We start from the raw sequence: 27,136 nt of genomic DNA, 5'->3' as shown, positions 1-27,136 counted from the left end.
TCCTCTCGATTCCCAGAATTGACCAGGACTCTTGTTTCCCCTTGATTCATCCTTTTGCTTCTCTGCGTATCAATCCATTCTCCATATCACCGACAACGTTTACTGGGATATACATCGTCTCTTTGTATACTCCTTCCCTCACACCCGTCAACCGGGACAAGAGTATCTACCCCTGACGGTGGCTTCAACGACATCATCGCAATGCCTTCCTCCGCACCGGTTCTAAGGCCGAAGAAGGCACAACCGGTCACTGCACCCAAAGACCAGCAACCGATCAACTACGACATCAACATTCCGTACGTGGATGTAACTCAGGAGAACCATCTACGGACAAGATACCCTGAATACCTTCCGACATGGGACAAGCTGTGGTTTGATCCCCTTCCCCCGTTCGAATATGACGACCCAGCGCTCCGTGTCAAAGACAAGTCGAAGCCCAATCTTTTGACGCCAAATGCGAAAGTTACAGATATTCAGCCCCAAATCGGCAGCGTGATCGAAGGCGTGCAACTCAGCCAACTCTCCACGGCCGCCAAAGATGAGCTAGCACTCCTTGTCTCCGAGCGTAAGGTTGTCGCTTTTCCCAACCAGGATCTAATTGATGCCGGCCCCGCGGCGCAGGCGGCTTTCATGAGTTACTTTGGTAAACCGAACTATCAACCTGTCTCGGGCACCGTGCGCGGGTATCCTGGCTTCCATATAATCCACCGTGATGGAAACCGCGACGAAATCTCTCGTTTTTTGGAGCAACGCACGACTACCACTCTCTGGCATCAGGATGTGAGTTACGAGATCCAGCCACCCGGATATGTAATGCTGGGTCTCCTCGAAGGGCCAGATGTGGGAGGGGATACTGTTTTCGCCGCGACCGACATGGCCTATAAGTAAGTCGGGCGTGAAATTCCATTTTCGCAAAGTACTGTACTGGTACATGCAGAGCTAACGCTGGTGAGCAGGCGCTTATCCCCCACCCTCTGCTCGTGGCTCGATACTCTGAACGCAGTCCACTCGTCCAGGAAGATGATCAACCACGCCCGTCTTACTGGTGGCTTGGTGCGCAAAGACGCCGTCGACACCCTCCACCCATTGGTGCGCGTTCACCCCGTGACTGGGGAGAAATGCCTGTATCTCAATGGAGAATTCATTACCAAGGTTCAGGGTCTGAAAGAACCTGAGCAGCGCTGGTTGATCGATTTTCTCATGCAGCACATTGTCTCTGGGCATGACTTCCAGGCACGGGTCCGATGGCAGCCCAAGACCATCGTCATTTTCGACAACCGGAGCACAACTCGTAAGTCTTTCATTTCCTTTCCCTTCTTGTTCACCGTGCATTAGCTCCAGACTCAGTGGATTTGGTGACTCACTAAGTCCTTATCACCCATTAGATTCGGCGATTGTCGACTATCTCGATGACGAGTGCGGTGCCAAACTCCGCCATATCTTTCGCCTGTGTGCTCTGGCCGAAAAGCCTATCCCCGTTTACGACCAATTCGAATGAGCGATTCTAGCACTTGTTTCCGATGTTAGCCTGATTTTGCGTTCTGTTATCTCCCCGCTTTTCCGTCCTCCACAGGCGGGGAAAAGGTGTTCCTTGAGGCCACGATGTCAATGCATCTTTCTCTCGCTTTTATCTGTCACGGTCAAATTCCAAGCGACCCCCCCGCATGGACCCGTTTTTATTTTTTTTTTTCTTCTTGTTTCTCCCCAACCTAGTCGTTTTCGCTTTTTCTTGATACCTCGGTCCAGCTCTGATAGATGGTTTTGACGGATTTTCCTCCAGTCGCTTGCCTTGTTAATTTGCTGTCATATCTTGGGAGGATGATTCTAGACACGACCCTTCCCCACCCCTTTTCTTGTTTCTCACTATTCTTCTTGTCTGCGACCCTCATAATGATTGCAAAAATTGATAGACTGCTTTGCTTTGCTTTTTCTCTGCCTTGGACAAGAAAGCGAGCGACCTTTGGATTGTTCTGGGCAGAGTAATAGCCTTAGTGATTTTAATAGACTGATGATTTGATGAGCAGTCACCGATTATAGCTTTCTTTTCCCATTTTCGAGTAGGACCTCGAGGTTATTATCTATATTTTACAGGCCAAATCAAACTTCATTATCCCAGACTTGGATGCGACAAGCAGAATAGAATCGAGAACAAAGGGCCTCAAACGCGATTTGGGAATGAGTCAAATCATCTGCTTGGAGGGGGAAAAAAGAAACGGTCTTCATTACGATGAATCAAATCCGTCAACCATCAACCGACCAAGAACTAAACTAAACTACACTATGCCGACGAATATCAATCAAGATCACGATCACGATCACGATCACCTCAGAATATCCTGAATCCTTGCTCTAAGCTCATGTGCGACCTGCATCTGCTCCGCGGAGATCCCGCCCTGCTGCAATAGAATAAGCATCTCCACGACACGTTCGGCAATGACATCGCTGCCGAAGACAGCACCGCCTAGTCGCACTGTGTCGTGGAACCAGTGTTCGATTGTATAAAGGAGGTCGCGCGCGATGATTTTCTGGTTTGCGCCGTGGAAGGGTGCCTCGTCGGTGTAGTACATGGACTCAAGGATGGAGTAGATTGTTTCGTGGGCGACGCCGAGGTCGAAGAACGTGTCGATGACCCAGGTAGGGGGACCGACGTTACGCTGGTGTTCGAGGGCGTAGCGCTCGAGCATGGGGAGGAGGACGGGGATGGGGAAGATGGTGTCTGACATGCGGAGGCGCGCGCCGAGAGAGCGGACTTTTTGGATGACGGCTTCGTAGGGCTGAGGTGAGCCGCGGGCGAGAGTTTCGTCGTGCAGATCCTGGAGAAGGTGTTGCCATGTGGCCTGGATGTCGGCTGGGTTACGGTGATCGGCTATGTGGAAGATTTGGAGACAGACGTCGTAGTAGCTTCCGCTGTCGGCGTATTGGTTGAACATCTGATTGAGTTCGTTAGTATATGCATGGGTTGGATCAAGCATTGGAAAGCGTGGGGGTGGGAATGGGGGTCGCGCGTACATAAGAGACCTCCAGTATGGACCCGTCAACGTCTTCAAGGACCTTGGCTCGTTGGTTGGGGTCGAGCCTAGTGTCATCCTTGAGTCGTTGTAAGAGGTCATCTTGGATATTCGCGATGTCGATGAGGTCAGATATTTTCTGCAACAGTCGCTGGCGGGCTTGTCGTCCCACGTCTTGTGTGAAAGTCGAAGCGTTGGCCCGCGCTTGACCAAGGTATTCGATCCTCTGGCCAAGAGGGAGAACAAATGAGCTATTCGCAAGCTCGAATTGCACCTGAGCGGCCTCGTAGAAGCGCTCCGATTGTGTGTAGTATCTCCACAGGAGATCGGCGTGCGAAAGATCATCTACCGACTTGCGCTTGAGGTAGACAACCACGAACGGTGAATCCGACCTGAGCAGTCGGTCGCTCCAACCCTGCTCCAAATACCAATCATAAAGGCTAGTCAAAAATACTTCATCTGTTGAGTCCGAGATTATCCCGTAAGCCTCGTTTTTGCGTTTGGCGACGAGTGTTAGCTGTCCATCAACAACTCCAGGATCTTGGGCCGCGAGAGAATCCACGGCGAGGATAACCTTGAATATAAGATCATAGCATTGCTTCCTGAACAAGTAGTAATCTTTTCGAGTGTCCTGGGCAAGATTTAGTCAGAACTCACAACGAAAGATCGGAGACGAAGCCTCTTACCGGCTGGGGCTGACCGTCCATCATCCATGACAGAGCCATATTGGCCTTGTCTGATCGGCCGGCAACATTCAAGGCAAGTTGAATAGCACCTATCTGTGGTTAGAGATAACAGCTCTCTTGAGATCCTCGGGAACATACCAGCAAAGAATTGATTCGAGATATAGCTCTCCACCGCGGACACCAGGTAGTCCATAGGAAGGCTCTCCGACACCTGCTGGAAAAGATGCAAGCTTTCATTTAGTAGATTGCGACCGAGATCGGAGTTGGACCCAGATTCTGTAGCCCTCTTCAGAAGTTCCTGTGCTTTGAAGATTACCACATCTTCGGCGCTGCAGAAACTCCCGCAACGCCGACGGAGGGCGTCCGCAACTGTCTCAACATTGGCTCCCTTGGCGATGTTCCTGTTCACAATCCCCTTGACCAGCTCCTTGGCGATATCATGCCCTTTGGTGGTGCTGAAAAGCTCTTCGAATGTGAGTTTCAAGAACCGTTGTTTCGAATCCTCCGGCAAGAGGGCGATGATTTCTTCGACCTTCTCATCAAACAGGACTAACACGAATGAAATACCCTCGATAGTGTGGGATACAAGTTGGACGAGTGAGTGAAGCGCTCGATGCTCTGCTTGCAATTCGATTTCCTCCTGCTTCGTCGACACGCGCGCAAGAGCTTCTGGGCCGCTCAAGCCTTCGATAAAAGACTTGTTTGATTGAAAGAACTCCTGGAGGGCGGAAAGATCTCGCTGGATGCTTTGCAATTTGGCAGTCGGGAAGGAAGATGAGATAGCTTGCGCTCCACCGGGCGCACCACCAACACTGGCAATCTCCTTCTTCCATATTGAGCGCAGTAACCTTGAGACGTAAAGAGCGATTCCTGTATGCCGAGGCGACGGGACAACCGTGTCAATAGCAGGCGTCGAGTTATCGGCTACCGCGTTTTCATTGAGCGTCGGTCGGCCGCCATAGTCGATGAAAACCTTGCGAGCGAACTCGAGGACATCGGGGTCGTTGATCTTCGACAGCCGCGAATCTGTTGACACTTCTACTCCCTGGCCACATGCAACTGCAAGGGCAGTGGCCAGTGTCTCGCTCCGCCCATACGTGCGAATGAAATTTTTGATTTCGCCCTCGAGACCCTCATCACCGCCGCTACCCCCGTTCCGCACCAAGGCGGCAAATATGTCAACGAGCCGTCGTCTCCGAAACACGTGAATGCCCGTGTTTGTCAGAATGGCAATCTCTGCAGCTGGATTGTCGAACTGGACGGCGAGTTCGTTACCGAAGCCACCTGGGCTGGTCGAAGCCGGCGTAGTTGGCGAGCTGAGCCCGAGATCCTCCGCCCTACTGCCCAAAGACATCCAGATCCCTGTTTCGGCCGCTTTCCCTGGGATTACATTCTCCTGGGAGCGGGCCACGCGTCCAGAGTCGGGAGCCGATATAAATAACATATTCGTCTTCTGCGTAGCGTCCTGTGAGGTAAAGCAGAAAAAGTACCCTGGCGGATACCGGGTAGCTAGCGTCGTGGGATTGAGGGTCTGTATCGGGACCTTGGACGCCATAGATGACTGGAAGCGCGATTGGCCCTGATTTGCAGGGACTGAATTGTCAAAAGGAGGTGTTTTCACGTAGTGCGCTTGCATGCTTGTCGGGGCGTTTGCGCCATTGGGCGCCGGAGACCAGCTATAAGAACCAGTAGCGCTCAGGTAAATACGGTAACCCGTCGCAGTGGTTGCCATGAGATGATATCTCGACGCCTCAGCGGCTGGGATAGGGCTAATTGAAATGATCTTCACCTTGGAATTCAGTGTCTGGTTAGAAGCAATGATGTGGCCAATATTGGCGTAGATATCGAGGGCTGGTTTCGTGATCGCGAGAGCAAGTGTGCCGTCCATCTTCATGTGGAATACTCTGATTGTGGATGCAGATGATAGCGTATATAGCAGCCGCCTCGAGTCATCAATCTCCATTTGTACAACAAGTTCCGACGCCGTTTGCGTAAAGCTAAGAGATGGAGCAAATGTCGCAAGTCGGGAGCTCGTATGGTTTACCTTCGAGCATCGACCCTGAAACCATTTCTCCTCCTGCTGATATGTGAGCTCGTAAACATCGTTATCGGTAGTGCTGGCAAAGAAGATGCGGCCAGTCGCCTTCGAGGAAGTCAGAATATGAACGTCTAATCCACGGACAGATGTTGACATTCCGGTTTGGAATAATGTCACTTGTCGACCACCACCGGGAGTAGATTCGCACTTCATCCCTAGTAAGAGAACCTCTGCAGTTGTTGAGATGACAAGCAAATGCGTGATCGAAGGGAGAAATACCCCAGGACGAGGTTTGGCAAGTTTGACAGAGTTGATACTATTTGGTTGATCTTCGAATCCCACCAATTGCGGATTGGAGTGCGTATAATCCCAGATGTACAGCGCATTGTCGATTGAAACCCACGCATGATTCAACTCCGCCAACAATCCCATACCGGTTGACACCTGCGCTCGGTTGTACTGGTCGAAAATCTGGTCGGGGATGTTGTACATCTTGACTTTCTGAAAGGGCGCCCATGGTGAAGAAGCGGGAATGTCATAATCGGACGAAAAGCCCTCTAAACAACGATTGTCAGCTTCACAGTTCAGTCCAAAACAATCCATTTTGCCCACATACGAGCCAAGTAGCTATCCAAGTCTGGGTAGCGAGCGTCCTGCGCGAGGGTGTCATTGACCGTCCGCGCTGCACGCTCCTCAGTATTCAGAGCATGGGCCGCTGGAGGTTTTAAGGCGGACGACGGAGGGAACCTAGGGAGAGCAGGTTGGGGGGTTGAGTGTGCAGGTAGTCCTGTCGGCTGGGGGGAGGCGAGCGGCGCCGAATTCGGCGCATTGCCGGGTGCGGGCGTCTGAAAGAACGCGCCAGGAAGAGGCTTTTGAGGTGTCACAGGTGGCAGAGTAGGGTAGGACATGGTGCGGCCTCGAAGTCTCTGGGAGGCTAAAGGAAGACAGTTGCGCCCCCCGGCGTGGAAGAGACCCGTTCAGCGCAAGAACCGGTAAGAGGAAGCCGTTTCGAGAGAAAGGGGGAGGCCGGGGAGAGGAGCGGTAGGCCGGGATTTGGGAGAAAGGAACATGAATCAAGATGCCGTTGTGTTCCTCAGCTGGAGTGTTGTCCTTGAGGTCGAAGAATCGCCAGGATCCATCGAAGAAACAAACGATGAACCGATCATAATAAGCTGCGAGGAAACAAATTTGTGCACGGACCAGCAAAGGTCAGGCTGCTCTCTCCGCCTTTTTGCTGGGCATTCACCTGCCTCACAAACAGAGCTGTGCAGCAGCATCTTCTTTGAATCATTAAGCATCTGCTGAGATTTATTAGAGCTGTGAGATTTTCCTTCTCCTCCGACAACGATGTTCAGAGCTTTGCGCCAAACAACCCGCCTGGGTCTCCACCAAGCGCGATGGAATTCGACTGCCGGCCCAACACTGCCGCCGATGATGGCCACCCTCAGGACCGATCTGAAGACTGCGATGAGGGCGAAAGATACTGAGAGGTATATTTTTCTCTAACTCGCAATAATCTACCCCAATGCCGCTTACAAACCCTATACTGACCGCTCTCCATTACCAGACTAGATGTTCTTCGAGCTTTGATCTCTGAAACCAACAATTCGCAAAAGACCTCTTCTCCAATCAATACGGACCTGAAGCTACTCTCCCTCATCAACAAGCGTGTTTCCGCCTCCCGGGACGCCGCCCAGCAGTTCTTGGAAGCCGGCCGAACGGATCTCAAAGAGAAGGAGGACAGGGCACAGGCGATTCTTCAGGAATATGGAGGCCAAGTGGAAACAATGAGCCCTGATGAAATCGAGCATATCGTCGCGCAGGAAATAACGAAGCTGAAGGAGGCTGGCAAGCAAGTCCAGATCGGCATCGTCCTCAAGGCCCTTCTTGGTTCTGGAGGTGCCTTGAGTGGCAAACCCGCGGAACCATCAAAGGTTACGGAAATCATCAAAAATTCTCTCTCCTCTTGAATGATGATGATGATATGGCAGAAAGCTGAATTGTGTATCCGAATTGTATATTAACAACTGTACCACCATACGATCTATGCAGAAATTCTCCTCTCACGACCCATCCTATCCGATGCGCAGCGGCATCACGCCTCCATTCGGGAAGCCCTCACAGTTGAATATGTTACGAATCAGTCTTGTGACCGAAGAATAGACGCGCGCATGAGAAGCAGGTGAATCAACCCGGAGAAGCTTGACTCCAAGGACGGAGCTTTTGGCCGTTATATCTTACATGAAAACGTCAATTGACCAACTCTGTGGCACTTAAACCCAACAATCAACCTTGCTGTCCAATAAGGCACTCGAGATCCGTCGAATTAGGAGAAGAAGAGGGCTACGCCACCCATAACGCTCATAACGACGCCAGCCCACAACCACCGGTCAGGATCAACAAGATCATCTTTACTGACTAGCTTTTGTACGTCAAAAGACGAGTCCGTATCGCGGTCGAGATGACGTTTCGCTTTCCCGGATGTAATAGCGTTCAGGGTTATGGTCGGCAGCATCTCCGGTGGCCTATACGCGAGGTACATTGGGTGTATCGGCGATCCGTCAAACGAATAGAGATCGAGGCGCGTGCTGTCATAGTAGGGGTCCACTGCGACGGTGAAAGACTAGCACAGGTCAGCGGAAACAGCCTGCTTGTCCCGAGAGGGCGACGTACCGTATACTTTTCTGTTTGGTTGTACCTTATGTACGTCCCCTTCGAAGACGAGCATGGATCTGATAGTAACTGACGACCGTCCACGGCGATTGGTTCCAAACGTAGAGAGCCATCACTGCCGACGGTGTATGTGCCGTGTTGCCATTGCATGATACCTTGGGGGCATGCTGGATCCTGAGCTGTTCTCACGTTCACAATTAGAATTCAACAACAACCAAAGGCCGAGTATACTGACGGTTGGAAATAGCTCGATAGAATGCTTGTTCGAAATGTCCGTCGTCTGTGAATGAGAAGGAGATCCCCGTAAGTTTGGGCTCGATAAATCTGTCCTCAACTGGGTCGTAGAATCCCTATCCACCAAGACTGCTTCAGTATTGCATCCATAAAGTTCGCATTGGATTGGTCAAAACATACTGGTCCAGTGACAACGGCGCGGGATTTGGTGGTCCAAGTCCCGACCAGATCGGCGGCTCTGCCGGCACTAACAGTGCTCATGAGAAGGCTTGCGAGAAAGTATACCACAATCATTATTGACGGAAGTGCTATTGAAGAGCTTGAGAAGCAGAATAAGTTGAGTGTAACTGAGAGAAGAAACCTCATTCAAGGGCGCAGCTAGGCTCCGTCTCTTTGGCATGGAGACTGGCCCCGTCGATCCAGCCATGCACCAAAACAATCGCGATGAATGTTTGGGATGCCAAGACACTCAGTGACCAAGCATTCACAGACGCCTTTGAACGACGATTCAACATCTCAGCTTCCCCATATTGGTATTCTTCTTCTCCACATATCTTTTTCCAATTCTTCCGTCACTGTTGACGCTGTCCGTCGCCAAGTGATATGATGGCCGGAATACAGACAGCGAAAAAAGATCTACGCAAAAGAATGCGGGATGTCCTGCAGAGAATCCCCGCCGACTCTGTCGCCAGTCAATGTCCGGCTCACCGTCGTCTGCTTGCGATCGCAACGAACGCTGACTATCTACAGCTCGTACAGTTGCAAATAGACTCTTCGCTCTCGCTGAATACCAGAAAGCCAAAAGAATAGGCATCTACCTTTCGATGCCGACTGGGGAGCTATCAACAACACACATCGTCCAAGACGCCTTGAAGAATCATAAAGAGGTCTTCGTACCTTACATTCATAGCACTGAGGCTACAACTACCCAGCAGAAGACATCAGTCATGGATATGCTTACTTTAGAGTCAATGGAGGAGTTCATGTCCCTTGAACGAGACAAATGGGGGATCCCATCGCTCACGAAAGCACAGGCATTAAGCAAGACGGACTGCTTCGGCGGTACTGGGCTCTCTGCACCAACAGCCAAGAACCCTGCAGCTAAGCCGTCTGGCCTAGACTTAATTGTGATGCCGGGAATGGCGTTTGATCCCGAGTTCAGAAGACTCGGCCACGGAAAGGGATACTATGACAGCTTCCTGACAAGGTATCTAAGATGGGAAGCTGAAATTGAGGCAACCACGCGAGATATGCCTTTACTCGGTGAGACACTTTCCTTATCTCTGATGTAGGTGAGCAATAAATTTCTGATTAGATCATAGTCGCCCTCTCTCTCAAGGAGCAAACGCTTTCCCCGCCCGAAGAAGTACCCGTTACAAATCACGACTGGCTTGTAGATATCCTAATCGTCGGCGACGACCGGTGTCTTGTGCGTCAACGCTAGTTCAAAGTTCCTTCACATGTCCACAGATCTGTCTACTCCATCAATCCAGGCGTATAAGCCTTCCTACAGCGGCAGAGCGTAATTTGTTGTCATTTAATCCTCGTAGGCGCGAGAACATAGTGAAAAGCTTTTAGAATCAAGGGCGTGTTCAGGAGATGAGGTGCGACTCGCGATCACTGGACGGCTTGGATGAGCGACACATTGTCACCCTTGAGCAGTATTTGGCCTGTGTTCAAACTCGTATTAGCATCGCAACTGATCTCGAGAGCAAGGTACTCCCTACCCAGTGGCCTCCGCTTTTCCTCTTCGCTTTTTGTGGCCAGCTTAACCTCCACCGCGTCGTCAACGACCAGGTTCATGAACTCGTCGAACCCCTAGTCAACCAACCAGTTAGCGACCATCCACTGGCAGAAAGCAAACGATCCCTTACTCTGATCTTCCCCTCGATGCGGAATGCGAGCTGCTCATATAGCCAGATGGAGACTGTTGAACGTTGCTGGAGTAGTTTGAAAATGAAGTGAATCGGCGCAAGCAGTGTCTTGCGAGCAGCACCACCTCCTCTGCCAGTCATGGTGATAGGGAATGGGCAAAAAGGATAGAAACTATTATCAGAGAATATAAAATGAGAATTCAATAAGTAAGAATTGATCGAGGAGCAAGCGTGGCTGGCTGCGCAAGGAGTGGCTGATGATCAAGGAAAAAGATGGTCTGAAAGCTTGCTCTGAGCGCGGGTTTCTCCACGCGCGGCCATCGACCGCTGCGGCTCACCAACTTTTCCGTGCAGGCGGATCATCACCACAACATCCCACTTCCGCTCCTCTTGACAGCTGCTTCGCACCTCGCATCTGCACGCTCTGCCTCTTTCTACAGTTTACCCTGCTGACTTCATACCTTCTTTCATGCTCCTTCAAATCATCCATGACTGAGATCCCTAGGTGTTGAGCCGCGCGGCCTGGTTGACCCCTCTTTGCCCACTTCCACGGAGTCCACTACATTAAATCATCCTCCTCGCCGTCGACAATGGCCGAAAAGGCAGACGCCCCAGCACAGGCCTTTGGCCCCGTCCTCGCCGCGGTCGCTACTATGCAGGGCAATGTTCCGCGCTCCGAGAAAACTCATGCCCATGAATTTCTAGAGAAATTTCAGAAATCCGTTCGTTCGCCGCTAACCCCTCCCCTGTCTCGAGAGCATGTCTTCATCGCCCCGGGAAGTCTTTATACTAACAAGAAATCTTCTTTCTTTAGGTCGAGGCGTGGACGGTTACCCATGAAATGCTACAGTCAGCTGATGTCCCCGTGGAAGCCAAATTATTCGCGGCGACGACGTTAAAGGGAAAGGTGAACCAGGTACCTATTCTGAAGGAGTCATGCTGGTATACTGACTGCTCCAGATCATGTTCGATCTTGACCAATTGCCTGCACAATCCGTGGTTGCTTTGAGAGACTCGGTGCTTACCTTACTCGTGGTTTTCGCCTCAGGACCTCGGCCGATCCAAACACAACTTTGCGTCTGCCTTGCCAGTCTTGCAATTCAAATGATCCAATGGAAGGACGTCCTAGCCACTGTCGGCTCTTCACTGGGAAGCAGCGCTGGCGACTGCGTGCTGGAGTTTCTCAGGATCCTCCCGGAAGAAGTGACGGAAGGTCGCAAAATCAATCTAAGTGTATGTTCGGCAAACTCAGCACCCCATATTTACACCATCGATCGGCGGCGACAATCTTTACGCGGCCATGGTTCAGGATCTAATACATTCACCTTAGGAAGATGAACTCACAATGAGGACGAAAGAACTGCTGGAGGACAACGCCGAGCAAGTCATGCACCTCCTAATTCAGTATGCTCAATCATCGCGTACGTGCCTTCCTCGCTTCTATAGTTGCTCTTCATGCTATGCTAACTGTATTCGTTAGCCGCCGCCTCTACTAACCCTAGACTTCTTGATTGTATAACATCATGGATGCGCGAGATCCCGGCCTCAAAGATTGTTGAGTCGCCCTTGATGGATGTCATTGTGAAGGCTCTCGATGATGATGGATCGTTCGATGCTGCCGTCGACAGCATGTGCACTCTATATAGGGACACACGCGAAGTGGATGATTCGCTCCCTATCATTCAAGCTCTGTATCCGCGCGTAATGTCTCTCCGCCCCAAAATCGCCGAGTCTGCGGAAGCAGAAGATACGGACGCGTTCAGGGGGATCACACGGATATTTGCTGAGGCAGGTGAAGCATGGGTGGTGTTGATTGCGCGTCTACCGTCGGAGTTCCGAGAGCTCGTCGAAGCAGTCCTGGAATGCTGTGCGCGGGATTGGGAGCGTGACGTGGTTTCGATCACTTTCGGCTTCTGGTACGAACTGAAACAATACGTCACTTTGGACCGATATGCAGAATCTCGGGTTGTCTTCGGTGATGTCTTCTCGAAATTGGTGGATATCATGATTAAGCACCTTCAATACCCGCAGCCAGAGGAAGGAGAGTCCGATCTATTTGGGGGCGACCGAGAGCAGGAAGAAAAATTCCGCCATTTCCGCCACTCAATGGGGGATGTCCTCAAAGACTGCTGTGCAGTCATCGGAGTCACGCAATGCTTGTCAAAAGCATATCAAGTCATCCAGCACTGGGTCTCGCAGTACGCTTCACAATCGACAGATGAGCATGTCCCGAACTGGCAGGAACTCGAGGCGCCGCTTTTCAGTTTGAGGGCAATGGGCCGCATGGTTGACCCAGAAGAAAATGCGGTATTACCGCAGGTCATTCCCCTGATCGTCCAGATCCCAAACCAAGAGAAAGTGCGTTTCCAGGCTATCATGGCGCTTGCGCGATACACAGAATGGACCGCCCAACACCCTGAGACCCTTGAAGCGCAGCTTAACTACGTCATATCTGGCTTCCAACACAGCTCTGTGGAAGTTGTTCAGGCCGCTGCCTTGGCTTTCAAGTTCCTGGGAACTGACTGTCAGAAGCTTCTTGGGGGACATATCGCACAGCTCCATTCCTTCTATGAGTCTGTCATCGATAAACTGAAGCCCAGCAGTCAGGATGAAGTCACGGAGGGCGTAGCGGCTGTGGTCGCCGTGCAACCACTGGAAAAAATTTACGAGACCATGAAGTTGTTCTGTGACCCCATCATGGCTCGAATAATGAACCTTGCGAACAATGCCAAGGATGAACAGGGCCAGCGAGCTGTTGCTGATCACCTTCAATTGATCACGATATTTGTCTTAGTGGTGAATCCGTACGTTGCTCGAGACCAGGAAAACCCGGCAGTGAAGTATTGTGGCGAAATCCTGCCCATCATGACCACACTCGTGATGAACTTCACGACTTCTACGCCTATCCTCGAGCGCGTATGCCGTTGCTGGAGAAATATGATAATAAGCTATAGAACCGCCATGACTCCTTTGCTTCCCACGCTCGCCCAGAGCCTTGCGAGCGGATTCGAGGTGACTCGGGAAGGGTGCTTCCTATGGGCCACGGATGCCGTTGTGCGCGAGTTCTCTGAGGGAGCTGAGTTTGTTGACCCCGCCACCAGCCGTGCAGTTTTCCAGTTCTACGAGCAGCAAGCAACTGCTTTCTTGCGCGCCCTGAATGATTTGGCGCCGGAAAACCTACCTGATGGTATGTATTCCAAAATATTCCCTTCTCGACTAATTCTAACGCATTAGCAGTTATCGAGGATTTCTTTCGTCTTTCTTCCGATGCCGTCCGATTCTACCCCAAAGATTGCATCAGTTCGAGCCTCGCAGTGCCGATATTTTCGGCTGCGCTAAGCTCCCTTACTTTACAACAGATTGACCCCCTCATGGCCACGCTGCATTATTACCATGATCTCTTTAGCTTCGCTTTTGACAAGCCTGCAGTGTCGAGTTTCACCGCGCCGGATGGAAAAGCTTACTCCAACCCTCCGGCGATTCGTGAGGCAGTGAAACAGCTGATTGCCTCACAAGGGCAAGTCCTCGTGCAACGCATTCTCACCGGGATGATGTTTACGTTCCCCGGAGAGTGCTTCCCGGATGCGTCAAGCCTAATGATGTCTCTGTTTGACTTGATGCCTCCAGAAGCGGGGGGGTGGGTGCAGTCGACTCTCCAGATGCTTCCTGTAGGGACGATGAAGGCGGGCGAGGCGGAGCGGCTGTTGAAGGGGATTTCTGACAAGGTTCAGTCGGGAGAGACACGGAAAATTCGGGCTCTCCTGCAAGGTATGCAGACGATCCCGGGAATTGGTGACATGGCATTGGCTGACTTTGCTGTTTAGACTTTACCAACTCATACCGACGAAGAAACGTGGCCCCGAGAGAAGGTTTAGGCAGGTTGGAGGCTACGCGGTTCCGGTTTAGCGGGTAGATCTCTTCCTTGATTGTGTCTTCGTACTTATTACTCATTTCTACTATCATCTATTTTCATTTGGGATGAGAGGGATGGAGAAACCAGACCGGTTGGGAGTTGGGGCACCACTTAGGTGGGAAAGAAAGAGAGAGACTTGGAGCATTGGGAATCCATCATGAGCATGAGCATCATCACCATCACCATCACCATCATTTCACACGAAACTTCCCCCCACCAACCCGCTCCTCGAGTCTGTCCCGAACACGCTCAGCTCTCGTGGACGGAAACCCTTCAAACAATCTCCTCAACTATCTAACCACCTCCTATACAATAATCGCGCATGTCATGAGACCAGGACAGTGTTGAGCAGAGACCCCAAGCGTTCGCGCTTCTGCCAACCTCCCAACCTGCAAATATCACTCCTACCCAATCATGTATTCTTGCCAGCCGTTTTCCTCCCACCAGCGTGATTGTGATTGCTTGCGTGGTCTTGTTTCAGAGAAGCCGTGCTGCACGCGAATGGAGCTGACGAGGCCCCGAGGGCGCCACATCCACCCATCAACCGCATGATTCCTTGTCTGTATCTGCGCCCCATTATGAAATATAGTTTCGGGAGATTGAGTCTGGCATTGAGGCGTTTCCTTTCTTTGTTTCTTTTGTTTTGAGGAGATATGCCCCGCCTTCTGCGCCCGGCCCGGGTCTGGCTCATCCTGGTGGATGGGTCAGGCTCAGAGCGGGACGTCGCGCAAAAACCTTGAACGTTTTTGATTGCTGTGGACGGAGGACATTCACGCTTACTTTGGAGCACAGCTCCCATGAGCGAGGATGCGCAGAGGCGATATCGACCAAAGAACTTGAGAAGACAAATGCCCTCCAGAGAAACTCCGTTCGCAATTCCTCTTACATAATGAAGACAAGACAAATCCAAGATGCTGATGAAGACACGCCGCGGGCCCAGATGGAAAAAGAAATTAAAGTCGCTCATACAACTCGGAATCCTTGGCGACGCCGACAGGAAACTGCTCGATGGATTTTGGAAGGAAATTCTTTTCCTGACCTCCTCGCCTCCACCTTTCTCTGCTGCCTGGCGATGTCTTTTCTAGGCGTGAACATATTGCCTCTGGTCCACCCAGGGAATGTACCTACAGTGCCCAAGAGGGTATCACTCGAAGCTGACGACAGGCAGATCGAAGGTGAGTTTCAACTCCTCGGATGGTAACAATCTATCTACGTCCTCCAAACTCCAACTGTTCGGAAAACAGCACAAAACCCCCCGATTGGAATGGACCTTTTCTCTTTCCTTCCCTCATCGTTGTCCGCAGTCGGGTCCAACCCGTTTTGTCCTCATGCAGGCTGCCCGAACCTGAAGCTCCACCTGAATCTGGGGATGGCTGTTTTCTTTTTCTGCCAGTTCCTTCCTTTCTCTCTCCCCCCCCTTGGCGTTCTTTTCTGTTTAGCGCCAGGAAAGGTCGGCAAAGGCTGAAAATCCGGAATGCTGGGTCGAGGCTGAGACTGAGATGCTGTGGAGTCTTCCTGCCATGGGAACAGACTCAAGTGCCTTTGGGAGAGATGGTCAAGTCCAGTTGGCTGGAGGATCTCAAGAGGAGAGGAGGAGTCTGGTGCACTTTGCTCGAAAGGAGGCACATCTGAGTGATGGCTCTGAGTGATTGCGTTTAGTGATCGTTCGTCGGGTGTGATGCTTTCAAGCTTGGGAGGTGGAGAGGTCTCGTGATGGGTTGCTTGGTTTACTTCCGATGAGTCGACTTTTGAGCGTTTGGAGCGGGGAACGTGGAAAAAACTAACAGCTACCTTCAACCCATAATCAAACCCATTAACTCAGGGGAATGCATTGTTCTTCAGACTCAGACTCATCTCTCTCCTCTGAGGTCAAGTTCTCGAATGAAGACGTACGTAATCGCTCGCTCGTTGGCAAGCTGGAGGGGGTGGATTCGAGATCAGATCAGATCGTCATCAACCTTCGAAGTTGCTTTCTCTTCCGTCTGGACTTCCTGCTGGCAAATGAAATTGCCACTGCGTTGCCCGACTCATCTTGTTTTGTGCTTTCTTTTTCTCGATGCCTTCTTGGCATTGACCTTGCAGGAGTGGCACGTTCTCCTCCTCGTCTGTTTTCGGCTGGTACAGTCCGCGAAGGGTTTAATGCTATGGAGCATCTGAGATTACATCTGGCTTCACTGGAGGCTGAGACGAGACGGAAGGTGGAGGAGAGGATGAGAGTGTCAGGTTCATCTGTCGACGACGGGTCAGTCGATCCCTTGGCGCAGCACTCGAAATTAAATGATTGTCAACATCCACGGATCGAAAAAAAAGGGCGGGAAGCCAAGTGAGGATCATTCAACTCAAAATCCAACCGCCGGGTTATCCTTTCAATAGTCCTGTCTTGTTTTCCCGATGGTTGAGGACGGTTGACAGTTCCGGCGCGCTGGGACCAATGCACACCAAGGGGCCCGTTTCTGACAGTACCGAGGACATGAAAAACGTCGAGGCTGCATTTTCGATCTGTCATAGATTTGCATCAGGTATTTCCTCTTATCGCTGACGACTTGATGGCGTTGTGCGACGCTGTCCTGGCACAGTCGTCTGATCTCCGCGGTGTTGGGACCCAAACTGGGGGAACCAGCGGAGAGCGCCAATTCCCGGGAGCTCGGTGGCGGTTTGAGGTGCGATGTTTACTTTTTCTTGTTGGCTCTTCGCTTGGGGCAGCGCGTCCTGAGCTCAAGCGAAAATGAGGACATTCGTTCCTTGAAAATGCCTCAGTTGGTGTCTCTGCCGCTGAAGTTGCGCCACAGAGTGGGCTCGAGAAACTGTTTCGGCTCCCCTCGATGGTGGAACGACGCACAGGGCCTGGAGATTCGGTGGCCATGGTCAGGCCCATGCCTCATGGTCGGGAGATTTCGCAAATGCGACCACTGAGGGTCGCATGCAGCTGTCGAGCACGAGAGCTCATGGAGTACCCCTGCTGCAAATGCACCCTCGATCGCCGCACGCGAGATCTCGAGCCCTATAGGCTTCCGAGAAGTCTGCACCCGCCAGGTTCCTCAGGAAAGACCTGCCTTCTCAGTCACCGGTGCGTCATGGATGCAGCTTCGCTCAATGCAGACCCTTGATTGCACACACCGGCAGAGGCTGGAGACGATCTCGGGATGACGAGCTCATCGACGAACAGCGTCGCAGATCTTTTCTCCGCACTCCTGGCAGTTGGGCCTTGCCAATCGTCTGCAAATAAGGGAGCAGGACAGGAACTTGGATCTCTTGACTGAGTTCGAAGCTAATCCCAGTTGACTGGAGCCAGGCTGCGCAAGAGCCATTCGATTCCACCCAAGGACACCAAGGAGAGGGGTCTAGCAGCGTAACCGCCGCTGCCGCAGTGCATAATCCAGCGACGCACCGGTTCTTCCTACGGGCTGGGATTGGCCCGGAGACCTGAGAAAATGGCAGGGCTTTCCGATTCCTGCTTGCTGGTCTTCTGACACTTTGATGGCAGGTTTCTTGGGGTTTGCTCATGAGGGACTGCGCTGCGTCTGCTTCTCTTCGGTATCCCGAGGCTCCCCTTGGAAGGGCTGCTCCAATCAGACGCACCGAGTGTCATTCCCCAGGTCAAGAAATGACGCTCTTCAGGCGGGGATTGGCAGTTGCGTTTCTTTTTCTTCTTCTTCGCGAATTCCCTGTCATTAGATTTTCATCTTATTTTATTATTATTAGCATTGGCGCTGGGGCACTCTCGACTCCTCGAGGCCTCAAACTGGTGCCCAGCTCCACTACTGCTGGACTTGTCTTCGTCGTGCGACTCGATTTTTCAGGAAAGAAATTTCCAGTTATTCTTTTTTTTTTTCTTTCTCCGTGGACAGAGAGACACAATGCTGTTTATTTAAAACTCCTCGCGCCCCGTTGAGCCTGCTTCCCAGGTCGTCTTTTCCACCAGACCCTTGGGACATCGTTCCGCCTTCCCCTCACACTCTATCGGACCATCGCCGGACGGGACTCAGTCCTCATCCTCATCCTCCTTCTCTTCTTCTTCTTCTTCTTCCTTCCCTCCTTCGAAGAGGTCTTGTCAGGCCCTCCCTCTCCTTCCCTCTCCTCCCGTCAATCACCACCATTCCCGACGCTCAGAATCCGTCTCCTGTTAACGCCGACAGCTTTCCGATCGTCGATCTCCCCACGGGGTTTCGCCGACCACCGCTCTCACCCAGCCTTCCGAGCCCATGGCCCGTCCTCGACACACTGCCCTCGTCGCATTTACCCCTCCATTCTTGTCGTGCCTCGTCCGCCTCCTTGAGCTCCTATGATCCTGATCTGATGAGCGTACCTGATAAAGTCCGGGTTTTCGCAGGTCACGTCAAGGGCATTGGCTAAGGTTGACTGCACACAATAAACACATCAAGATAGAGAACAAACAATTTAGTCACGACTGGAGACAGAGCAATTGTTCCATCGGGCTGGTTCAAGATGGCATATGCCGTTACGACAATGGCTTCGCTGGACCAAGCAACAAACGGCGCTCATGTTCGGGAAACGGATATGGCACCCGACAGCCCCGGTCTTCACGAGGCCAACGGCCCTCCACGCAAGAGGAAGAGGACTCGCAAGGTCCAAGTGGACCGTAAATTTGACTGCACTTTCGAAGGGTGTGGCAAGAGTTACTCTCGCGCAGAGCACCTGTACCGTCATCAACTGAACCGTACGCCCCGCGGATCTCCCCCTCTTTCCGCTAGCATGGATACTGATCCTTCGCTGCCCTAGACGCCCCCAAGCAGATCTATCGATGTGACTTCCCCGACTGTTATCGGTCTTTCGTGCGACAAGATCTCTGCGTTCGGCACCGTGAGCGGCACACTACACAAGGCTCGCAATTACAGAAACGCGATCACTTTGCACAAGCCGCTTCAGCGACCACCAACGGCCTCGCAAAGCCCCAGATTCTTCGCAATGCATCTCACACATCTCAAAATTATGCTCCGCCTGTGCTCTCGCCTCCAGACTCCAAACGTGGCTCAACTGGTCCTGATCAGCCCCTAAACGCCACGAGCATGCCGGTCTCATCGCCTCCAACATCCGTTGGGCACGGCCGGCCCTTTAATAACTATCAGCCCGTTGGGGGACAACATGGCTTGGAGACGGGGTCTCCTTTCCCTCAGTCGACTGGTATGGATATCAGCTCTCCTACCGCCTCTCTAGCTGCGTTCAACTCCCCGCCTCTGCAACGCCCGTTTGTTGGCTTTAACACGCCCCATACCGCAGGTTCTCCCACCCCGAACGAGCTGGGCCAGGATCCGCGTTCAGGTCAGCCTCTCCAGGAGCCTACACCCACCTCATCACGACCGCAGACCCTCGGAGCTCCCTACACAATGCAGACCGGCCTCGGTGGGGCCTTGGTCAGCCCGTCCGCCTATGCGTCGCAAGCGGGCTTGCAAATCCCCGTGGATGGATACTCTGATATCGCCCCAGTAACTTCCTCAACTTCGGCGCCGCTCGATCAAGCCGCCGGCCTCGGGGTTCTCGACTCGATGGCCGGGATGATGGCCCAGGGATCAACAATTGGCGACATGCAGTTCGATGCGTTCAACTCATCCGTTTATCCGGTCTTCGGCGGCGAAAGTAACCGGTCTCCCTTCCACATGGGCGATGATTTCACGGCATGGCTCTTCAATGAACCGCCCCCAGGGTCGTCATCGATGGCTAATCCGTCAGCGACGAGCATGGTGCCTGGTTATATGGACGCACAACTACAAAATCAGTTCCTGATGAGTGATCCGACTTACGGGAACTTCCTCAACGGCATCATCCCTACCCACCCAATGAGTGTTACCAGTATCCTTGATCCCGGCTCACCACGGGCCATCATGTCTGAGGAGAAGCGTCAGGAGTTGCTTGATCTCATGTCCACTCGCTTCAACGAGGCCGCATATTCAGCGGTTGCAAAGCGCAAGGATGCTTTGATGGACGGTGACATTGACGAAGACAGTCACGTTCTTAGCCTGTCAAAGATGCAGACCTATATCGGGTCGTACTGGTATCACTTTCATGTCCAGCTGCCGATCCTACATCGGCCAACTTTTGTGGCGGACAAAGCGCCTAACTTGCTGCTGCTGGCCGTGATGGCTATCGGGGCTGCGACTCTCGATACGATCCATGGGCAAGAGGTCACTGAGGCAGCTTCTGAGCTCGCCGATTTTATCATGTGGCATTTACGGTGGGAGATTTTCATGGAAGGTGATTTCCGACCACCTGCAAAGCTCTGGATCTTCCAAGCGCTGTTGTTGCTGGAGGTCTACGAGAAGATGTATTCCACCCGTGCGCTCCATGAGCGAGCGCATATCCATCACGACACCACGTTGACCTTGATGCGACGCGGTAGCTCCCTGATCGGCCGCAACTCCTTCGACTCTCCCGCAAGTTTGAGAGATGACCGGCAGGCTCGGTCGACTACAGGGTCAACGATGGCACCCGACTTTGCGGCTGAGGAGTCGTGGACACACTGGATCAAGACCGAAGCGACCAGGAGAGTGGCATTTGCGGCGTTTGTCCTGGATTCATCTCATGCCACGATGTTCGGACACTCTGCAAAAATGGTTGCCCACGAATTACGTCTACCACTGCCGTGCGATGAAGCCTTGTGGTCCGCCACTAGCGCTACAGAAGTGGCTCGGGTGCAGGCAAGCCTGCATGCTAATGGAGTCCGGCCGGTAATGTTCCTGGACGGTCTGAAGAGGACACTTAACGGACAGCGAGTGCGGACGAACGCTTTCGGAAGGACGATACTGATGGCTGGCCTGCTTAGTGTTAGCTGGCACATGAACCAGCGGGATCTCCAAGTGAGCTCCCTTGGCGTCGCGCATGCGCTTGGGGGTCGCGACAAATGGAGGTCTGCATTGCTGCGCGCCTTTGATAACTGGAGGCGTGATTTCGATGAGGCTCTTGGGCAGACGGGCATGACCTCTTTCCCTAACGCGTACCGCGGTCGGTACGCACTCGACGAAGACAATGTCTTTGAGTCGCGTGACGTACTACACGGGCTCGCGCACATGGCTTCGCATGTTGACGTTGTGGACTGCCAGATCTTCGCGGGAGCCCGTCGACTGATGGGGCGGTCTATTACTCCACGGGACTACAACGCAGCACGCGAGAAGATGGTTGATCGCTGGGCGACCAAAGCATCGGCCCGTGATGCAACTTTTTACGCCCTCAAATTTCTCTCCGAATGCCTTTTGGATAACCACCATGGTGACCCTGACCTTGAAGGCGAGCTGTACTGCGGTCGCGAAGATTACCTGCTCAACCGACCGTGGGTGATATACGTCGCCGCCCTTGTCGTCTGGTGCTATGGATATGCCCTTGACGGCCCGATCGCGGACGCCCCGGAATTGGCGACCGTCGCGGAACAACGACAAGATATGCAGGCGTTCTTACGCCGAGTTGGCGGCGTTCGCGAGCCGAGTGATCTCGAAAACATGAAGGGACGCAACCGTTGCCTGGGGTTGCTGATGATCCTGCGGGATGGATTTGCCAACGCGCGGTGGGAGTTGTTGGCCGAAGCCGCAAGCCTGCTGAGCAGTTGCATTGACAAACTGGGAGGAGTTTCGCAATAGATCGAAGCCGAGCATTTTGCATTTTAGTTTATATATGTATACCCTTTGAGTCCCTGGGGATATTGGACTTTGTATATTTAGAGGACGGGGCCGTGGAGTATGGAGAATATAGGCATTGCCAAGGGGGCTGGGCTCTTTGTTTATAAATTACGTGAGCTATGACAATATCCTCGAGTATATACCCTTTGTATATTTGTATGTACAGTGGTTGACACAATTCTTTGGCTCTTCGGAGACTCTCTTGTCGTGTTGGTGGAGCACTGGCGGTTACCACCGCAACGGCAACGAGCTGGTCCTGGCCCGATCTGCGTCGAAACTCCCCGACTTCAAAACCTCCTCCCTCCTCCTCCTCTCCCTGCATTCCATTGCAAGCTCCCAAGGATCTTCAAGCGCTCCCGTTAACGATTTGATTCACCTCTCGTGCAGACTGCATTCCGCTTCTGTGTCCGAAGAATAAATCAGCCAAGACAACTACAATCATGGTACGTCCACGCATTCGCTGAAATTCCCCTCGTTGATCCCGCCTGCAAGGAGGGTCTTGCACCTGGGGCAAGGCGTCATGCCCTGAAGCGTGCCTTCCTGCTTTGTTTTGGTCCTGTTGTCAGTGGGAGTCGCCTCACGTTTGAGTTCATTTCGCCCGTGGACGGCCCAGTGGCGGTTCCAACCACCCAAACCTTCCTTGCATCAGCTCCCACGCACTCCCTCTTCCATCCCAGTCCTCTCAGCTTCCGCTCGTCTTCCCCTGAAAACAAACAAGAGACTTCTGCGCAAGATGTCCAAACCCAAGTCCTCCGGTTACTCACCCGATCCCCACGAACAGGCCTCGACAAACTACAAGGAAGCCTTCTCGCTCTTCGACAAGCGCGGCACCGGCCGAGTCGCCCTCGAGTCCCTCGGTGACCTCCTCCGCGCCTGCGGGCAGAATCCTACCCTCGCTGAAATCGCGGACTTGGAAAAGAGCGTTGGTGGAGATTGTATGTGCATTGGTCAATTATTAGACAAGCCAGGGAGGGGTGCTAACGAATTGCAGTCGACTTCGAGTCCTTCTTGAAGGTCCTCAACCGTCCTGGAGGATTCCGCGAGCCCGGCGAGCCAGAGGAGTATTGTCGAGGATTCCAGGTCTTTGATAAAGATATGACGGGTGTTATCGGTGTTGGACAGCTTCGTTACAGTATGTTTTGGGACTGGTTCTGGAGTTCGTCTGGAAGATTGTTGCTGACGTTCGTTTAGTTTTGACGAACTTGGGCGAGAAGATGTCGGATGAGGAGGTTGACGAGTTGCTTAAGGCAGTTGATACCAGCTCTGGTGAGATTAACTATACTGGTATGTTTGATCCGTGCAATTTGCGCTGCGCCATCCCATCCTCACGGTTTTAGATCTCGTTCGCACCATTCTGGCCAACTAAACAACACGATACCCTTACGTCCTCACGATTCCCTATGATGCTAATCCCGTTCATAATCTATTCCATGCCGCTCTATGTATCCGCAATCAGAACGCTCCTACTGCCAATGAATGCCAATAGAACTTAAAGTATCCCATGATACAGTCATAAACCATAGAAAGTGGCTTTACAACCTTGTATAAGGGGTTAATTCCGGAACCAAGCACTCCACTCCCGATCAATAGCCCTCATCTTATCCTCATCACTCATTATCTCGGTCTCCATCAGCGCCCCGGGAAGCAAATAAACGGCCCTGTCCTCCCCTTCCACCCCACTCCCGGCAGCCAGCCCCCCCTCGGCGGGGAAATGCACCTCATCTAAGAAGTACCCCATAACAAGCCGACACCGGGCACACCGCAGAAAAAACCGCTTCTCAAACCCATCTTCCCGCCGAATCATCGTCGGTTTCCGGTCCCGGATACTCGTCGCGAGCAGGATAGTGTAATGTTTCGTAGTGTCGGTGTCGGTGTCCACATCCATACCACCCTCCTGCCCTCCTTCCCGATCTGAATTTGGGAGCGGATTCGATCGCAGCGGGAGTATTTGTGCGCCGTCCATTGCATTCTTTGACCGTTGCGGGAGGGACGCGATGTCGCGGGTTGTGGCCAGGATGAGGGTCGTGCAGAAGCGGCAGTGGTGTGTTGTTATGGGGAGTCTGGCGGGGGAGGGCGTTCGTGTTTGTGTTTGTGTGGGTGTTTGGGGTTGTACGGAGGCGTTGGTGGCGTTGTTGCCTTCGGGTTGGGCGGACATGGTGGGTTAAATGAGTTTGGTATTTTCGTGGAATGGATTGATATTGGGGAGATGTATGGCTTGAGGTCCTGTTGAATTCGATGCCAGTGGTTCAAGGTTGGTTGGGTGATGTGTTGTTTGTTGGTGGGGGATTATTTCGCCTTTGGGGCTTGGTTTGGTTGGGTTGGGTTGCCTTATCGATAAGGTAAGCTCCACTTCCTTCCTTTCCTGTCGCTGGGGCTGTTGGTTCTTCCTCTCTCTGCAGTGGCAGCTACACTCTCGTCCCTCGAGAAACTTCTATGATGAGAGCTCATTCGAGGACAGATTAGGCCCTCGGGCCGTAATGGATTCGCTGTTTCCTGATGTCTATTCCGAGGTCGACTCATGGTACAAACACCATCGCGTTGTGCTTTGCACTTCCATACTTAGCTACGTGCTCGATTTCTCAATGTGCCAATTGGCTTTATGAAGCACCTACAATACTGGCGCTAAGATACGAAGTGGGTGAGTGCACTTCTTACAAAGTTGAGTGAGTATTGGGGAATTCTTGAAGCCACCGGATGTTCATGGAACTGCCAACTGGTAAAACACCGTCGTCGGTTACCGACGGACTCGGCAGGCGTTGTTGGGATGATCTCACCTTCAAGGACTGCAGTGGCTGGCAGCTGGGAATGGGAGCTATTGGTTCTAGACGCCATGTTTTATTGCCTGCACATGAATGTAGTAGTTATGGCATATCTCATTCAAGTCTCGCTTTTAGGTAAAGACGTATTAACCTACACCGACGTAGTATGGGCCAGCCAACCCCGCAACTCCAAATCTCTAAAAAGGATAGACGCCATCGTGCTAAGTCGCAAACCCAAAAGAGGGACAGTGCAAATTAAAGAAAAAACAGAGCTAAAAAAAAGTAAAGATTGTAGGGTAAGTTCATGCCGCATCCGCAGTGGGGATCGGTTCAGGGATCTTGGTAGGCTGGGAGCCGGCACGGATGATTCTTTGACCGGTAGCGTCCCGCACGTACTCCACGTTCTCCTTCTGTGCCCGCTTCCAGATCTCGACTTCGCAGCCGCCACGAATGACGCCGACGCGCATGGTGGAGAGAAGGTTGTGAGCGGCGTTGGAATGATAGTACACGCCACCATTGAACATGGCTGTGGCGTCCTTTCCAACACCAGAGCTGATCATAGCCTTGCCTCCAGGGTGGTCCTTGATGAAATCGGTCACGTCGTGAACAACACCAGCGATAGCGATGAGGCCGCGGCCGTTCTTGGCCTGCTCAACATAGTCGTCCCATTCCATGACAGGGAGCTGGTCGAGGGGAGTACCCCAGTCGAGCTTAGCACGCTTCTGGTCGATCTTTTTCTGAAGCTGCTGGACACGGCCCTTTTCGATTTCGTTCGCACGAAACTGCTTCAGGTCGTAGGCAAGACCCAGCTGCTTCCACGTCCAGATGGTCCACTTTGTGGGATCGTACTGGTGCCACTCAATGGCGTTGCGGTAGTCAGAGGGAAATTCGTGGTGGAAGTTGTGGTAACCCTCTCCAAGAGTAACGAGAGCGGTGATAACGTGGTCACGAGGTGAGTTGCGGTCGTCGAACGGCTGGTCGCCAAGCCAGTGGGCCAGAGAGTTGACACAGAAAGTCGCCTGTTGAACAAAGAAAATTCGGAGGATACCAGCATACACGAAGCCACCCATCCAGTCACCCCAGCCGATACCAGCAACGAGCATTGGCACGGCGAGACCCATGGTGAGGACGACCTTGATGTAGTTGCGGTGCTGCCACACGACGACGGGGTCTGCGTTCAGATCGGAGATATCGGTGCGGCCAATACGCTTCGGGTTCTGTTTCATCACCATCCATCCGAGGTGGGAGTAAAGCAGACCCTTGCGGACGGAATAGGGGTCTTTCTCGGTGTCGGTGTATCGGTGGTGAGCCCTGTGGTCACGAGCCCACCAACGGATGGAGCCTTCAACTGCACCACCACCGACGGCAGCAAGCCAGATACGAAGAGGAAGGGTCGCGGAGTAGGAGCAATGAGCCCATAACCGATGGTAGCCTGCTCATGATGAGCATCGACTGCTGTTGTTAAGGGAGATTTGTCGAATGTACTCACCTGCTGTGATACCAAGGCCAGTGAAGAAGTAGTATACGATCGCCCAGATGGCGGTCTTCAGCTGCAGGGGCACGAAGAGAGCCTGGATGCATCCATACACCGGAATACCGATGATGAAAGTGACGTTCAGCCAGTTGACATGCTTATACCAGTTCTGTCGAGTGATGGCGGTATCAGCAATATGGACCTTCTTCGGGTCGGTGGCGCGAGAACGGGCGTCCGCTGGCTGTGCAGACATGATGGTTGATCCCTTGTGAGTCTGGGGCGGATCAAGATTGAGGGAGAACCGATCGAGGAGGGAGGAAGACGGAATGAGAAAAGGACACGGAGGACTATTTAAAGAGAAAGAAGAACCAAAGTGATGAAGAGGAGGTGAAAAGCTGGGCGATGTCGACTGTCGACTTGGTCTCCACCGGGGGAATGATGGTTGGGGAGACGATCTAAACGGGACGTCTGCTGCCAATGCAAGGCGCGAGGGCTGCCAGCCAGCGAGCAAACGAGGGTCGGAAAGTCAGCAAAACGAGTGGCCAGACATCCAGACAATCATGAGATTCCGAGGCAAAGGTTAAGATGGGGGTTGGGTGAATTGATAGGGGCGGAGATCGCATACAAACTCTCTCAGTGCAGTGCTTCCACTTGTTGGGCTGGCGTTGTGGAAAGCAAATCCGCTTCCCGCTGGCCCACGGACTGGCCAATTCCGGGAAGGTGTGCGGCCGTCCACCAATCACCGCCGGTATTTTATCTGTTGAATCCCCAACGTTTTTCTGGCCCTGGCAGGTGTGGCTCATAGGGCCATGTGGCTGTGCTGTCGTTCTGTGGCTGCTGTGGCTTCTGCGT

The 27,136-nt window shown here is 52.6% G+C and overlaps 13 protein-coding genes across 13 annotated transcripts; 7 read left to right on the top strand and 6 right to left on the bottom strand.

The window, feature by feature from the left end:
- The first annotated feature begins 1 nt into the window (after position 1).
- BJX67DRAFT_107922 (TauD/TfdA dioxygenase family protein) lies at positions 2 to 1,627 on the top strand. Its single transcript, XM_071024275.1, has 3 exons — positions 2 to 884; positions 957 to 1,291; positions 1,386 to 1,627. The coding sequence occupies exons 1-3, from the start codon at positions 202 to 204 to the stop codon at positions 1,496 to 1,498; spliced, it is 1,131 nt and encodes a 376-aa protein (XP_070886184.1). The 5' UTR covers positions 2 to 201; the 3' UTR covers positions 1,499 to 1,627.
- A 1,875-nt stretch (positions 1,628 to 3,502) lies between these two features.
- BJX67DRAFT_107869 (putative non-repetitive nucleoporin) lies at positions 3,503 to 6,289 on the bottom strand. Its single transcript, XM_071024273.1, has one exon. It carries the CDS (start codon positions 6,222 to 6,224, stop codon positions 3,651 to 3,653), a length of 2,574 nt encoding a protein of 857 aa, XP_070886183.1. The 5' UTR covers positions 6,225 to 6,289; the 3' UTR covers positions 3,503 to 3,650.
- Positions 6,290 to 6,935: 646 nt separating this feature from the next.
- Positions 6,936 to 7,967, top strand: BJX67DRAFT_107816 (uncharacterized protein). Its single transcript, XM_071024271.1, has 2 exons — positions 6,936 to 7,222; positions 7,300 to 7,967. The coding sequence occupies exons 1-2, from the start codon at positions 7,080 to 7,082 to the stop codon at positions 7,700 to 7,702; spliced, it is 546 nt and encodes a 181-aa protein (XP_070886182.1). The 5' UTR covers positions 6,936 to 7,079; the 3' UTR covers positions 7,703 to 7,967.
- Positions 7,968 to 8,058: 91 nt separating this feature from the next.
- Positions 8,059 to 8,933, bottom strand: BJX67DRAFT_372107 (protein rot1; the record flags this gene model as incomplete). The annotated part of the gene is made up of 4 exons (XM_071031202.1): positions 8,059 to 8,355; positions 8,406 to 8,584; positions 8,641 to 8,755; positions 8,820 to 8,933. The coding sequence occupies 4 exons, from the start codon at positions 8,931 to 8,933 to the stop codon at positions 8,059 to 8,061; spliced, it is 705 nt and encodes a 234-aa protein (XP_070886181.1).
- A 172-nt stretch (positions 8,934 to 9,105) lies between these two features.
- BJX67DRAFT_107820 (5-formyltetrahydrofolate cyclo-ligase) lies at positions 9,106 to 10,261 on the top strand. Its single transcript, XM_071024272.1, has 3 exons — positions 9,106 to 9,336; positions 9,390 to 9,902; positions 9,962 to 10,261. The coding sequence occupies exons 1-3, from the start codon at positions 9,243 to 9,245 to the stop codon at positions 10,081 to 10,083; spliced, it is 729 nt and encodes a 242-aa protein (XP_070886180.1). The 5' UTR covers positions 9,106 to 9,242; the 3' UTR covers positions 10,084 to 10,261.
- BJX67DRAFT_353386 (small nuclear ribonucleoprotein E) lies at positions 9,880 to 10,777 on the bottom strand. Its single transcript, XM_071029116.1, has 3 exons — positions 10,514 to 10,777; positions 10,367 to 10,457; positions 9,880 to 10,309 (listed from the first exon to the last, which is right to left on the bottom strand). Exons 1-3 carry the CDS (start codon positions 10,652 to 10,654, stop codon positions 10,257 to 10,259), a joined length of 285 nt encoding a protein of 94 aa, XP_070886179.1. The 5' UTR covers positions 10,655 to 10,777; the 3' UTR covers positions 9,880 to 10,256.
- Positions 10,778 to 10,881: 104 nt separating this feature from the next.
- On the top strand, positions 10,882 to 14,632 carry BJX67DRAFT_107657 (nuclear import receptor MTR10). The gene is made up of 7 exons (XM_071024267.1): positions 10,882 to 11,235; positions 11,328 to 11,420; positions 11,474 to 11,746; positions 11,844 to 11,934; positions 11,994 to 13,700; positions 13,751 to 14,281; positions 14,338 to 14,632. Exons 1-7 carry the CDS (start codon positions 11,104 to 11,106, stop codon positions 14,424 to 14,426), a joined length of 2,916 nt encoding a protein of 971 aa, XP_070886178.1. The 5' UTR covers positions 10,882 to 11,103; the 3' UTR covers positions 14,427 to 14,632.
- Positions 14,605 to 15,506, bottom strand: BJX67DRAFT_107765 (uncharacterized protein). The gene has a single exon (XM_071024270.1). The coding sequence runs from the start codon at positions 15,391 to 15,393 to the stop codon at positions 14,839 to 14,841; it is 555 nt and encodes a 184-aa protein (XP_070886177.1). The 5' UTR covers positions 15,394 to 15,506; the 3' UTR covers positions 14,605 to 14,838.
- A 649-nt stretch (positions 15,507 to 16,155) lies between these two features.
- On the top strand, positions 16,156 to 16,847 carry BJX67DRAFT_107660 (uncharacterized protein). Its single transcript, XM_071024268.1, has one exon. It carries the CDS (start codon positions 16,253 to 16,255, stop codon positions 16,751 to 16,753), a length of 501 nt encoding a protein of 166 aa, XP_070886176.1. The 5' UTR covers positions 16,156 to 16,252; the 3' UTR covers positions 16,754 to 16,847.
- A 1,554-nt stretch (positions 16,848 to 18,401) lies between these two features.
- BJX67DRAFT_107645 (putative C2H2 finger domain protein) lies at positions 18,402 to 22,193 on the top strand. The gene is made up of 3 exons (XM_071024266.1): positions 18,402 to 19,104; positions 19,167 to 19,568; positions 19,665 to 22,193. Exons 1-3 carry the CDS (start codon positions 18,873 to 18,875, stop codon positions 22,010 to 22,012), a joined length of 2,982 nt encoding a protein of 993 aa, XP_070886175.1. The 5' UTR covers positions 18,402 to 18,872; the 3' UTR covers positions 22,013 to 22,193.
- A 591-nt stretch (positions 22,194 to 22,784) lies between these two features.
- Positions 22,785 to 23,417, top strand: BJX67DRAFT_372103 (putative cytokinesis EF-hand protein Cdc4; the record flags this gene model as incomplete). The annotated part of the gene is made up of 4 exons (XM_071031201.1): positions 22,785 to 22,986; positions 23,043 to 23,183; positions 23,243 to 23,335; positions 23,389 to 23,417. The coding sequence occupies 4 exons, from the start codon at positions 22,785 to 22,787 to the stop codon at positions 23,415 to 23,417; spliced, it is 465 nt and encodes a 154-aa protein (XP_070886174.1).
- Positions 23,418 to 23,423: 6 nt separating this feature from the next.
- On the bottom strand, positions 23,424 to 24,329 carry BJX67DRAFT_107617 (uncharacterized protein). Its single transcript, XM_071024265.1, has one exon. The coding sequence runs from the start codon at positions 24,204 to 24,206 to the stop codon at positions 23,604 to 23,606; it is 603 nt and encodes a 200-aa protein (XP_070886173.1). The 5' UTR covers positions 24,207 to 24,329; the 3' UTR covers positions 23,424 to 23,603.
- Positions 24,330 to 24,380: 51 nt separating this feature from the next.
- Positions 24,381 to 26,915, bottom strand: BJX67DRAFT_353373 (stearoyl-CoA 9-desaturase sdeA). The gene is made up of 2 exons (XM_071029115.1): positions 26,300 to 26,915; positions 24,381 to 26,242 (listed from the first exon to the last, which is right to left on the bottom strand). Exons 1-2 carry the CDS (start codon positions 26,535 to 26,537, stop codon positions 25,113 to 25,115), a joined length of 1,368 nt encoding a protein of 455 aa, XP_070886172.1. The 5' UTR covers positions 26,538 to 26,915; the 3' UTR covers positions 24,381 to 25,112.
- Positions 26,916 to 27,136: the final 221 nt, after the last annotated feature.

The sequence above is a fragment of the Aspergillus lucknowensis genome (genome assembly GCF_044049455.1).
Source record: "Aspergillus lucknowensis strain CBS 449.75 chromosome Unknown BJX67scaffold_20, whole genome shotgun sequence".
In the NCBI taxonomy this organism is placed as follows: Eukaryota; Fungi; Ascomycota; class Eurotiomycetes; order Eurotiales; family Aspergillaceae; genus Aspergillus; species Aspergillus lucknowensis.
The sequence above is the reverse complement of the archived record's forward strand: the minus strand, read 5'-3'. Positions and strand labels throughout refer to the sequence as shown.